This window comes from Vanessa cardui, chromosome 15 (genome assembly GCF_905220365.1).
Source record: "Vanessa cardui chromosome 15, ilVanCard2.1, whole genome shotgun sequence".
In the NCBI taxonomy this organism is placed as follows: domain Eukaryota; kingdom Metazoa; phylum Arthropoda; class Insecta; order Lepidoptera; family Nymphalidae; genus Vanessa; species Vanessa cardui.
In genome coordinates this window covers 11716254-11730791 of record NC_061137.1, presented here as the reverse complement: position 1 = coordinate 11730791, position 14538 = coordinate 11716254, and the positions used below count along the sequence as shown (strand labels likewise).

Sequence of the window (14538 nt, the reverse complement as noted above, 5' to 3'; positions counted from 1 at the left end):
TATCTCAGACAAAGTAAGTTAAGTTTATTTTTTTCATAGTTGTGATGTGTAAAATATTTTACAAGTTAAAATAATTATTTATCTGATTCATTTTAGGCTAAGTCGATACTTCATAGGCTATTTCAAATATTTGTAAATATGAAAATCGATGCCAATCTTCTCTTTTCAAATTCTTCTGTATAGTACGACACAAATTAGATGTAGCATCGGAAAATGCAATGGAATGAAAATAAAACCGATTACTGCCGATTTACACAACCAATAGAAATAGCTCCCTATCGCGCCATTCGACGCTATTCGTCGCTATAGATTCACGCGTCAGTAAAAGCAAGTGTTTGTAAATCGACGTGCCAAATTGACGAATATATTAGGTCATATGATATTACAAGTTATTACGTTTGAGCAAAGATCATATTCGCATAAGAAATAAATATTGATAATTTGGGATGGCGTACTCAATTCGGATGTGATCGGTGTTACGAATTTTACCGATGCGACATCTAAGTTGTGTCGTACTATACCTACGTCTATATTTAATTGAAAGGCTGGATCGACTTTGATGGTTTTTTATTGAAAGTACGACTGTGTCTCTCGATCATTCAATTTCGTGGTGGTGCCCAATCGTAGCTCTACCCGATACAGCACACGGCGTTTGGATTTCAAAATTATTTTAAATAAAAAAAAGATGAAAATAAAAGATTACAAATAGTACCATTATCACTTAAGTAATTAAATAACGCGCTAAATCTCTTTGCGTTTGACAAAAATACCACTTAAACTTTCGCCTAACGACATTATAATTGCCATAATATAGCCATAGTTTCGATGTTTAGCGTTCAAGGACGCTATGATTTGCGGCAAACTTGGTTGAACCATCAATAAAGCATTATTTTAAAATTATTTTTAATGTGAAGCAAAATAATGGCACTGGCTGCAATTAGTTCAGCCGTTGGTATATAAATGGATATAAATAAACGATTATCTTTCCCCATTTGCTGTTGAACCACTTGGGCCTTGAAGTAGAAATGTAAAAATCTTCATTACAAGTATAATTCCTCGTCTTTTTGACTCCACTCCGACACCTGACCTGTCATACAGGGGAGGTGTCTGGGCCGTTTTTTGGCCAGAGGATTAGAATTGCGATTCAACCGGGAAAATGCTGATTTAAGTCATGATTTATACAGTAACTATTTTTAATTCATATTTGTATATATTTAGGGAATTACCGATAATAATTTTTATATAAATTAACTTTTGATTTTTTATTAAATTATAAATATATGTATCAGACTTTAAAAGAGCTCCTGTTAAATTTTCAATTGGTGTTTGTAACTTATATCGTGCTCGGCGGTAAAAGAAAAGTCGTGTAGAAACCAGCGTGTCCATTAAATCTGATACATTTTTATCCACCAATGCGCATTTGAGCAGCGGAACACACTCCAAATGTTTTCCTTCAATGAAAAGGAGGACTCATTGTAGCTGTGACAGTAGTTAGTAATCTAGAACTGAATATCAAAATCTTACCAGAAGAAGTAGCGTGTACCACAGTAGGTGGTTCTTGGAACAGGTTGGACCTTTGCTGCGGGGAGAGCGAGGCCAGCGTCTCCAGGTTGTCCCTCAGCGAGTCAAAGAATGAACCCACGTCGTTGAGCACTCCTGAAATATTACATCTTGTACATATTGTATGGTCAAACTAGCAATCTTGATATTTGGATCACAAGTATCTATATCATTCAGAGTTATGTTACACTATAGATCGTAGAGGAGAAATGGTGGTAGAAATCTATTATGGTAGCAGACTTTTTGTAAATATTTACAGAGGTATTTTAAGGATGTACCTACTTAATAACAAAGCAGCCCAATGTTTTGTTTTTAATTTCAATATTTCGGAATACAATTAATACTATAGTATTCATAAATTCATAAATAAATATATTCTTGAAATATAATATATCCTTAATATATGGGTGTAAAAATGAACAATTGTCACACACTATTGCCGTGATAGCCGAAAAATTTACATGACGTAGCACTTTGCCTTGTTGTCCTTTCTATAACAGAGCTATGTCGTTTTCAGGGCAGAGAAACGAAATTGTATATCAACAATGTAAAGCTGCTAGTAGTCTCATGTATTTCAGATGACAATATTAAGTTAGATGGAACGCGGGGAACATTATAACGAATCTATAAACGCGAATAGAAAATTAAAACGAATTCGTGATAGTATTTGTGTTGTTTTTACTCATTAAAATACGTCGTCGTTCTCGTTATATATTCTACCACTTAGAAGGAATATTTAATATTGTTGTGTTCTAGTTTGAAGGGTAAGTGAGCCAGTGTAACTACAGTTACTAGAAACAGAACACCCCAGTCGCCAAAGTTGGTAGTCCATTGTTATGTTATTTTTTTTCCAGTGTTATTTTGTTTTTATTTTGTTCCTGTGGCAACACTTATTAAATATCATAAAAAACTTCTCTCAATAATTTAAAATTATTTTATTTTTTAAATTAATTGTAATTAGTTCTGATCTTACATTTTTATCAATGTACTAATCAGTTATATATAAAATATAACAATAAACTGAGTGCATTAATGTGCATAGTGTTTCTTTTGTATTGTGTTTGTCAGCTGAAATTACGCAGGTAACGAACTCAATTTTGAAAGGTTTTCTTGTTCGACTACTTGTTATCCATTTAACTCACTTTAGAAGAAATATATGGCGCAAATGTTTTGGTCAGAGACGAAGACACCATCAGATCGGCATTTTCCCAACGCCAACTGATATATACTTATACAATACATTAAGGTCTTAACTTTACAGAAGGTAAAACTAATATATTAAGGAGATAATTATTGTAATAGGTATAGTCGTCTCCTATGGGAATACCAACGTGCACTGTGTATCGTGACATAAGGTTATAGTTTACATATATAAATGAAATTACAATTCAACGGAAAAATGTAGCACTATTTGCATATTTTTTAGTTAGGGTTTTGTGTCACCAAACTGTGCAATATCACAATCCGGTGTACAAGGGACATGACATCTTATTTCTTAATATTGGTAGCGCATCGATGATGCTGAGTATTGGTAACATTTCTTAAGACATGTTGGTCTATGGGCGTTGGTGACCATTTGACATAAGTTGGTCCATTCGTCCATCCATCTATATTATTAGATATAAAATCAATCGTAGTAAAGTAATTACCTAGAAATTTTGTACTGCTGGACTTCTGTCATTTTGAAGAGTTCGGAGGATATTCTACCACTCTACTAAAATAGGGGTTGGAATGCAAACGTGGCAGATGAGGCTTGACCTGGATTTGAACCCGCAATGTTTGGTTAAGATTTATATGTTCTAACGGCCAGATCATTGCTGATAATTATTAATTTTTATTTCTATATTATTTAATTATAAATATTAATAAATATTTTTAAAACTGGTTCAATAGTTTAGTCATGTTTAAGTAACAGAAAGACAGACTTATAGATTATGTACATGACGACCCAAAATTTCCTGTAAAATCTACTTAAATCTATACTTCTATCTATACCAATTACCAAACCACAGAAACGAATTTAATGATATTTGGTATAAAGTGAACTTGAACACTAATCCTCCTTACGTAGGAGCTTGTCCTTACGTAGGCTACTCTTTATGCCTAACACATATAATCAAACCTCTAAAACGCGAACAAAGCCTCGTGCGACAACTTGTAAAGTATATTTTAATTTTGATAAGTATCGATACAGTTGTTTGTAACTTTAATAAATTAACATTAGTGATTGATATTAATGAAATTATACTTCTGGACTTGATAGCGGAGCAATTTCCAAACAAAGCTATAAATTAAGACATAATAGAGCACAAGGACGATTTGTTTTTGTTCGACGATAGAATTAAGAGATCGACTTAAGTCATTACTTAAGATTGTTATTTGTTTTCTTCTAAACAAGAAATTATATAGTCGAAGATTTATATACCTAAGATAGTTTTCGTATTATGTTGCATTTGTTTTTTTTATTTATATAAAAAGTGTTAGTGGTTAGAACGCGTGCATCTTAACCGATAAATGCGTTGAATTATAATTCATCTCGTGCTCGGAGGTGAAGGAAAACATCGTGAGGAAACCTGCATGTGTCTAAGTTCATCGAAATTTTGCCACATGTGCATTCCACCAACCCGCAATGGAACAGCGTGGTGGAATATGTTCCAAACCCTCTTCTTAATTGAAGAGGAGGCCTTATCCCAGCAGTGGTAATTTTACAGGCTGTTACTTTAATTTACTTTACTTTATTTATATAAATTATGCACTTGGAATTAGGTGGAAATGTACTCATAACACTAAGATTACAGATTCCTGGAATCAGGTAGCTGAAGGATATGAGGTAGGCAGCGCCGTGTTAACTTTGGCGAAGGTTAAGTTAGAAGGGAAGGGGGTAGGATCGCAATAGTCTTCGGAGAATCTCTTCATAGTACATTAATAATAACACATTTTAGCTAATTTTAATCTACGAAATAGATTTAGTTGGTACCAATGATATTCTTATAAACAGATATGTTATATCCATACTAAACAACAGAAAAAAGTGTGCCGCGCCGGGGACCGTTTATTTTAGTTTATTTTTATATTTCGTTAAAAGTAAAAAGGATAGCTTGATAAAAACAATAAGTAAAAGGGATAACTAGATGTTTTAATTACGCAAAACGTATTACTGCGTAAAACGACTACTGGCAAACGTCCCAATTGGGACGTTTTCTATAGTCTTCACCTTTTTCATGTTAATAACATATCTATTTACTAGAACATCATTGGTTGGTACTATATTTTTAATCTAAATCTATGTCCTAACTGGGTTGAATAATCCACGACGAATTGACGAATGTCAATGCTGAGCGTAAACTATTAAAGTTAGGGCCATGAAATTTGGTGACTGTAATCGTTTTATTGAGAAGACACCCCCTAATGAAGGATTTTTTGTAATTCTACCCCCAAGCGGGTGAATAAGGGATTGAAAGTTTTGTATGGAAGTTCGTCATTTTTTAAGAAAAATGAAATGAAATACACACCAATGTGATAAGCAAAGAGGTCTTTAATTTACATAAAGTGTTTTTAAGTATCTGTTAATATATTCAACTTACACGCGAGCATCGCCGCAGGTAGCTGCTAGTCTGTTATATAGATTAAAACGACGGCCAGCATAGACGTATGCTCAAGGGAGACTAGGCAAATAGCACATATTGTGCATAAGTATGCGTGCAAATGTAAGTGCACTCCGTATTTCCTCATTCGTATGATCCAATGGGATGATAAATTTAACCCAACTGGGAATAGTTAGGGCGCAGGAAATACGGCGGTAAAATACTGTCAACTTTTAAATTTGCGGATACTACTAAATTTCTCGATGGAAAATCCACGATCGGTTGTCCCGGGGTTTGAACCCAGCAACCCGCGATCATAATTACAAAAGAGTATACACTGATTTTATTTGTATTTATTTTTTTGTTCCATTTGCTGTCGAAGCGCTTGGCCCTTGGAGTAGTGGTGCAAAAAGCTTAATCAAAAGTATAACACCTCGCCTCATTTCCTCCACAGGTGACAGGAGGGCTGGTTCGTTTTTTGCCCAGAGGATCGGAATTTCGATTCAACGGGGAAATGCTGCTAGCATTCTTGCCACCATTCCACGCGGTCAACATTTATACAGTAACTAGTTATAGTTCATATTTGTATATATATATTTAAGCATTTATTGTTGTTAATTCTTATGTTAAATATGTAATGTAGCCGTGATCGACGTTGCTTACCGACGCCGACATACGGCGTGACTGCCTTACCGAGGGCGGGCGTCGGCTGCCGTCTCCGGCGACCGGCGTTTAGCGCTGTCGCCACTGCCGATCGCTTTTCGGACCCGACCCTGAGGAGAGATGGCAGTTTTATAATACGGAAACAGTTCGAAAATTAAAAGAAATCGAACATAAGGAAGACTGTAACAATTTTACATCTAATTTCCCAAAAAATTCTCACACAAAATTTGTCATGATCTGCCAAGAATAAAATAAAAAATTAACGCAAAATAAGAAGGTGATAACTCGATGATGCTTAACCGAAGATGAAACAGTATCTTAATATAAAATGATAAATAATATATAAACAAAAAAATTCAAGTGAATAAATAATTTAATACCGGATTTGTTCAACCTTGCTGTCATCTTTCCTCCATTTCAACCAAAAAACAAATGAGTTGATGAAACATACCAATAACAATATCATAGTGTCTACATAGTGTATGACGCATATAATACTGTAACGAGCTTATAATAAGATATGTTGCGTGATGACGTATACAAGATAGATTTAACGAGTTCGATGTCAAAATACTTCGCAAAAGCCTCCTGTACTATATTTTTTCATAAAATTAATGTATAAATAATATATTCCAACGAAAACAACAATATTATGCCTTCACTCTAACAAGGGATACAAGCCTCCGGCACCAGAATTTTTGGAGGCCGGATATGTACAATATTTTTTATAAAACTGCAATATGTCTATGACAGAAATTATTGGCACTATTTGGTTTCAAAAGCTTATCGGTTCTGAAATCAAATTTTGTTTATTCATTATTACATTACACTTACTTATGATCAATTTAAACCTACTATATAACACTTTGAATAGAAAATTTAAAACCTTAGAAGAAGCGGCAAAAGAAATTCAGCGAGTTGTTGATTTTCAATTGAATTTGTGTTTAAGAAAATAATATATCTACTAGATACTAAGTAGACGAACAAATATGAATGACAAAGAATGCAGCCTATCTAATTAAAGTACTAAAATTGTTGACGTTATTTTCGAGATAATCCACTTTAGTAAAAATCAAAAGATTAAGGGAGGTAACCTACACTTTTACTCATTCACTATTTATCTATATTTACCTCATAACATCATCATCATAAGTCTTCGCCTCTTCATCATCTTGACGCTGACGGATCATCCTCGGGTAAATGTTGTCGAGGTCCTGTTCAATGCGAGGTCTGTCCCAACGGTTTTGAGTGCTCAGGCCTAACCATGGCTTCTCTAGTAGATTCAGGACGTCCAGGTTCTGAAGCCTGTAGTCTCTGCTCTGGGCTGCGGTGAGTGTTGCACCTGGATGATGATTTATAATGTTCAATATCGGTTCGAACTCAACGCCTTCACAAAATATCAATATAATAGGAAATAACATTTGATATGTTTAACAATGGTTTCACTAGAGGGCGTTGGGATCGAATTGAATCGCGATGATACTTCGCTCACGGATTTGTACATAGTGTTGATTATTTTAATAAAATTTGTCTTGCTCTGAAGTACAGTGTTTTACTAGTCTTAAGTTATACTGGGTTCAAGAAGTTTTCGTACGGAATCAGTACATATAATATAAATAATGCACAAAGCATAAGAATTTAGATAAGTTCGTTTTTTTATGGACATATGTACATATATCATTTATAATATGCATGTATATATAACATGTGTATTTTATATAGCTTGATCCCTCTCCATCTTTAAGAACGGATTTGTCATATGTTACATTGATGAAGAAGTACAAAAATTTATATGTCAGGGTCATTATTCGGTCCAGTATATCATAGTTACTTTAGTCGCAACGAATCATAGTTTACTAATCATCATTCTTAATTGCATATTAAAATTCCATAAGAAATTTTGAAAGATTAATTTTAAAATAGTTTTATGATTAGACTAAAGTCTCTCTACTGCGTAAGTAATTGAACAGGATCAAAACTTAAATTGAAGCAAATTTTTTCTGTTGAATCAAGTCGCTTTCAAATATTTTTTATCGAACATTGCCATTGCGTTGTTATAGCGAATACGTATTTGATTGACATTCGTTTTGGAACCGATCACAGAATGCCAGTGTAAAATATTTAAAAAAAATAGATTTTTGTTGCCATTGTTGAATCAATTTTAATTGAACCGTCAGAACCCGTTATTGCCCTATGTAGTTTCAAATTGTTGTCCAGCAACAAAGCTTGGTGTATGCGAAACTTATTGGTCCGCCTATAATGTGAATTTAGCTTTAAATTTGGATCAGTTCAAGACAGAAAATGATGATTTCATTGATTGATAAGTTGACTCCTTGAGCGAGTAGTGTGTACACCGGTTTTCTTTGGTGCGGTGCCGGGTTCGATTACCGCTCGAGTCGATGTAGAAAAAGTTAATTAGTTATTTTCTATCTTATCTTGGGTCTGGGTGCTTGTGGTACCGTCATTACTTCAAATTTTCCATCACACAAGTGCTTTATGTACTTACATTGGGATCAAAGCAATATATGTGATGTGGTCTAAAAAATAAGATATTCATAAATAAAAAAATACATACTTAACAAATCTTGCATTAAATCCATAGATTATTATATTAAGATTAATTACATAAAACAATAGAAGATAAAAGTATGAAATCGTTGATTAAAAGACGAAACTATCAGCATGAATAATGTTATTTACGACATTTTTTACCCTCAACTCAAACAATGATCGTATTTCCCAGTCCGTGTTTCTACACGTGTCCCATCGCGCAAGATTAATGATCACTTGTAAATTTTCAATTTGTTGAAAGACTCTCAAGTTTTAGAATACTAGTCGACAGCCTTTCGATCACTTATCGAATAAGAACAGCTGAACACGTCCAAGTGTATATTATACTATTTCCTGTGAAAACTTGAACGATCGTCTTTTTTTACATTGTGTATGCTTTTATAAAAATATGACGTTTATACATAAACAAGGTTATACTGGAGTTGGATAAACTGATAAGGATGGAGCTATATCGATAAACGTAATACAATAAAACATTGTGAGGTAACCTGCATGCGTTTAATTTCATAGATATTCTACGACAGGTGTATTCCGTAACCCGCATTGGAACAGCGTGGTGCATTGGAATATTACGGACGGTTGTTGTTTTTGTATCCGTTATTTGATTAGAACGCTCTTAAAAAATACTTAAATATGAAAGTCCGTATGAACACAAATTTTGTCCTATTTATGTAAAACTTTGTAATCAAATTTTTCATCCGTTTGATGACATTGTCATTAGTTTGAAGCAGATGTGCTGATGAAGTAAGGACGCGGTTAGTGGATCAATTGAAATCTTAAACGGCTGCTAGTACTGAAGCTACTCGTAACTATTAGATTAATCAGTTTCGACTTAGGGAATGTACCCAAATTAGATTTTCTTTTATTAACCGATTTAGAAAAAGATTTTTTTGGTAGGTATTTTTTGTGCTTGTTATGTCAATACTTAAACGTCATTTGTGCACCTATTTATATTTTATTCCCTACGGTTCCATTTAATTAAATTTGATAAAATTATTTGAAATCAGTTTTATAATTTAATATTTTATTTATCAAATAACAGAGGCATTGTGTAATTTTAGATTCAATGGATGGAAACATAGTACGATACGCTAACAATCAGTAACTTTCCATGAAAATTGAGATAATTTGCGTTGAATTTGATTTATCGATGACATTTTTTCTAAAGCTATTTGTCACAGTCAAATTACAAGGGTTAAAGGCCCTTATCCGTGAAACTGATATTTTCTCGTCCGTTCACACGTCTGCACCAATTATATTTTTTTGACAATACAGATAAAGCAATGTATAACATATGATAACACGGTGATGATATGTAATTTCATACAATGTTTAAACTTTGTGTTTTACTGGGCATACTATCTACATTATATATAAATGTATTGAAATAGAAATAGTTATTAATTATAGATTATTTTTTGGATTTAAATTGATACACCTTTGAGTAAAAACAATATACTGGACTTAAAAAAAACTTTGACATTGACAGGATTTTTTTTTTCGTCCAGATTATAAAAAAAATAATATATTGGAATAGCGATTAGTTTTACTGAATGCTCTATATAATAAAAGAGAATTACGAAGTCAATAAAGTAAATATTTCAGTTTTAATAAAATTGTATTTTCTATGAGAGTAAGAAACAAGAATAAACCTTTGTGTCGATAGCACAGTTTATTGAACTGTTATATTTTACGCAAAAATATTTCTCGGAGTGAATTGCTTTCAGAGTCATTCAACTGTTGACGTTGAAACGTAATAATTTCTCAGAATATAGCTTAATCTGTAATAGACATAATATATAGCAGGTAACGTGGGCTTCTCTCTTATCGTTAGGTAATAGATAGAATAGTTTAAATATTACAAAAGCGTCTTCGTTGACATGTGAAGGTAGGTTTTAGGTAGTTTTTTTTTAACATCCATTGAAATTATGCTTGAAACCTACACGGTAATGCCAATATAAAAAAATGAATACGAGCATATGATTATACTAAATAAATGAAAAACAATGACAATATTCCGAATTAAAAGTTTTGAGAGGTGTGTTTTTAAAAATAAAAGAGTTCTACGAATGAAGTATTTGAAAATAAATATATTTAAATATGGAAGTATGACATTATCATTTTTTTTCTTTTCAGAGCGTAATTCAAGGAAACGGAGTTACAGCCCAAGATAAAATTCATACAGATAGTTATTCTAGGAACTTAGCAAACGGATCTTTGAAATTAATCACCTTGAAGAATAAAGACTCATAGAAAGAGATGATATTTAAGAGCTATAAATTTATTCATTTATGAAACTATTTATAAATGCGTTACCATCGTTTATTTTATGAAAGTGTTGCCATATCAATGATCTTTTTAACTGTTTGAATGTGCAAGTTGTAACCGATTATATCTCCTAGTAAGTATACATATAAGAGGATGGTTTTTATAATGTCAAATTGAATATGAGTAAAAAGTAGTAGGTAAAATTGTCTATGTCCTAAGCCAATTGTTGTTTTTTTCATTTATTTTTTTATAATATCCGTTTAGGCATATGACTCCACTCTTGATGGTAGGTGGAAATGGAATCCAAACGCGAAGAAGACTAGTACGCACAGCAAGAATGAGCTGCACTAGTCACCTTCGCCATGCCGGCCCGCAAGATGCCTCTTCACGCCTCGTTTGAAGGCACCCAGGTTATAAGAGGAGGGGAACACGTGTGCTGGTAAAGAGTTCCATTTTTTGACGGTGCGACAAAGAGAAGTGTTGCCAAATTTCTTTGTGCGCGTTGGGATAGATGTAACAGTTAGAGTATATAGATACTCAATTTATAAATAAATAACATTTGACAGCCAAATTGATGCGATATCATTGGTCGAAAGCTCCAATAAACTATAATATTCACTATGGATTTTCGAAAATATGGCGTTTTGATAGTTTTGAAACCTATCGGAATTTTGAAAGAAAAATAATATTAAAGATGAAATTAATAGTTAAGTCTTCACCGCCGAGCACGAGATGAATTATAAACACAAATTAATCACATGAATATTCAGTGGTGCTTGTCTAGGTTTGGGATGAACCCGCAATCATCGATTAAGATGCACGCGTTCCAACCACTGGACCATCTCGTCTCAATAATAATCGATAAAGTGTATTTAGAAACTATACAAGATTAAGAATTCAATTGTGATAATTGTACATCAGAGTAAGGACGCGTTACGAACAAGGTTTTAATATATAATGTTATGCTAAAAGTATGAATGCGCTTTGCAGTTTCACCCACTTTACGATCAGACAATTGACGTGACAAGCGTGAATACACGTTCCAGTTATAATATATATTATATACTTGCTAGTAGAGCGCCCGCGATACTACTACAGGTTTTGTAATAATTGCAATTTCTCGATTACAATTTACTTTAATTATTTTTAGGTTTTTTTTTTATACAGCCGCTAATCGGCCAGTAACTTCTTTCTAATATTAATTCATTAAGAAACCTCATTAATTTTTTGAACTTGCCGGTTCTTCTCGGTAGAATCTACTTTCCGAACTGGTGGTAGCTTCACTTAATTGTTAAATGACGTTTCAAAAGTGCTTGTAAAAGCCCACTTCAATAAAGCTTTTTTGATTTTGATGAACATCTACGGCTTGACATCTTCAAAATGAAACCATAACTGATTTTCTTCGGGTAGCTATCGTCCCATAGTCATTGGCTTTTTTAAATTAAGTTTTAAATTAATTATTTTTTAAATTAATTAATTATTAAAAAGCTTTTTTTTTAAATTATGTAAATTGAGTATGTATTTCCAGTAGAAGCTTCATTAGAGAAAATTTAATTATAAGATTGGTTTGAATGCGACTTTGAACTTCCCACACTATCAAGATTTACAAGAAAATTAATATTCACTCAATGTAAGTTTACGCGATCTATTTATGTCCTAGTTTCTTACTTATCATAGTGAATGAAGATTCAGATGGAGTTATTTTACGCGGCTCACAGTAGAGTGAAGTAAAGTAAAGTAACAGCCTGTAAATTTCTCACAGCTGGGCTAATGGCCGCTGTTCCAATGCGATTTGGTGGAATGCACATGTGGTAGAATTTCAATGAAATTAGACACATGCAGCTTTCCTCACGTTGTTTTCCTTCAGCGCCGCACATATGTGTAATGGTGCTTGCCTGGGTTTGAACCCGAAATCATCGGTTAAGATGCACGTGTTGTATCAACTGGGCCATCTCGGCTCTAGTATCACAGTAGAGTGAACTGACAATAACTGTCACATAAGGACTTTAAAATTTAAGCAGAATAATTGGAAACATTACTGAAGAATCCCGTTGCGAATTGAGATGTCTCATTCTACGGCCAGAATATCTATAACATCTGAGACAGAAATCTACATTAGTCAAATGAAATGTTGCCACATGACAAATGAGATATATATAGTTAGTGGTGTTGCTATCGTAGAGCCAGGAAAACTAAGGGGAGGTGAACACCATCAAATGATGACTAGACGTACATAATGATATTTTAATTATTTATTAATTTGAGTCAAAGGTAATCACAGAAGACGAAGAGAAAAAAGATTTATGTATATTTTGTATAAACAGCGTGTATAATTGCATAGTTTCGAGTACGCCCAGATTAACCCTTAATGCAACGCCACACTGGCGTTATCCCCCTAGCGACGCCATGGTATACGGACTGTTACTTTATTGATATAATCTCGAATTGACTCACTTATCTGATAAACAAATATCGTTCCAAGCTCCTAGTAACAGTTCTTTTCCCGACACCATACTGTTATTATATCCATATTCGAATGACTGTGTGAATAACAATAAAACAAATATCTTTTCGTAATCATTCCGATGATATTTTCCTTATGATGTGTATGTAATATTTGGAACTATTGTTCTAGAATTAATTGGAAGTAATAAAGGCGTTATAGATAACAACATACTTATGTGTATGTATTTGGCAATGCGAAAAATAAATTGTGAATTATTGTAATCAGTGTATAGATTATGAGTTTAAAAATGGTTATTTACGAAAGTTGAAAATAATACTTAGTTTATTCAGAAATCTATAAATAAAAATGCATTTTTTCAAACGTTTGTCTCGTGACACCAAACGCTCCTGATTGGCCGGGCTTATTATGAAGTCACTTTCTTGTTAACCTTGCTTTTCTACTAGATGTACCACAGATTTAAATACAGGAAAGTGACGTCATCGACCATATCGCAGCGCCATATTGTCCAAGTAGCGTTTTTGCGCGCTATTTAAATATAAAATTTTTAGTATGATATTTTTCGGCAAATATGTAGTAGACACATACACAACTTTTACTGGGTTCCATAACTTCTACTAAATAATATAAAATGGATTTTAAAAACCAGTCAAATAGCCTATTCTATTATGAATCGATAGAGTATCAAACGGAATATCCGTTATTTGGATATGCTGAATAACAAAATCCTTAAAATTTTCTCTGATGGTGATGAGCCTTTATTGATATTATGAGAAATATAAGGTATTCGCTAATACCTCGCCAATCTTAAGATGTACAGGCCATGACCCCTCTACAGGAACTCTCTATGTTGAAGGTGCGGATCTGATCATATCAACGCTTTGGTTTAAGGTCTCTTGATCTTTTTTCAACTATCAGTATATTTTGGTTACTATTCTTATAAGCCCATATACGTATGTCCGTGACAAGATCAAAAGTCAAAGCTAAGTCAGGTAGCGGTAAATAATTTGACAAGACATTTTTAACCAACTGAAGTGAATAATAGAACAAATAATATTGTGTGAAAACACATGGGAACATTTGTCAACAAAACCACGCATATTTGTAATTAACAAATAAATAGGGTTATTATAATCAGTATGAGTATAATATTTTGTTAGTTTTAACTAATTCAATTGGAATTGATTGATATACATATGTTTACTTTTTGTGATTTATTTGAATTAATTTTAGAGCAAACTAAATTGATTGCTATACATAAAATTAATCATAAATAAACGAATCAACACATAATTATACAACAAACGCAGGTAATTATTTACATTTATTATTAATGCGTTTTAATTCATTGTCAGTTTTCCAATATTCCAACTGGGAGTGCACGCCACTATGGTCTTTCTCCGGCTAAATGCACTTGGAGAGGCCTGT

The 14538-nt window shown here is 33.1% G+C and overlaps 1 protein-coding gene across 1 annotated transcript in view; it reads right to left on the bottom strand.

Moving 5' to 3' along the window:
• Positions 1 to 14538, bottom strand: part of LOC124535747 — a 42305-nt gene that overhangs the window by 13452 nt on the left and 14315 nt on the right. Inside the window, exons 2-4 of the mRNA XM_047112059.1 lie at positions 6939 to 7149; positions 5838 to 5917; positions 1525 to 1656 (exon numbers count right to left, since the gene is read on the bottom strand). Coding sequence (XP_046968015.1) covers positions 1525 to 1656; positions 5838 to 5917; positions 6939 to 7149 — 423 coding nt within the window. The remainder of the gene's footprint in view (positions 1 to 1524; positions 1657 to 5837; positions 5918 to 6938; positions 7150 to 14538) is intronic.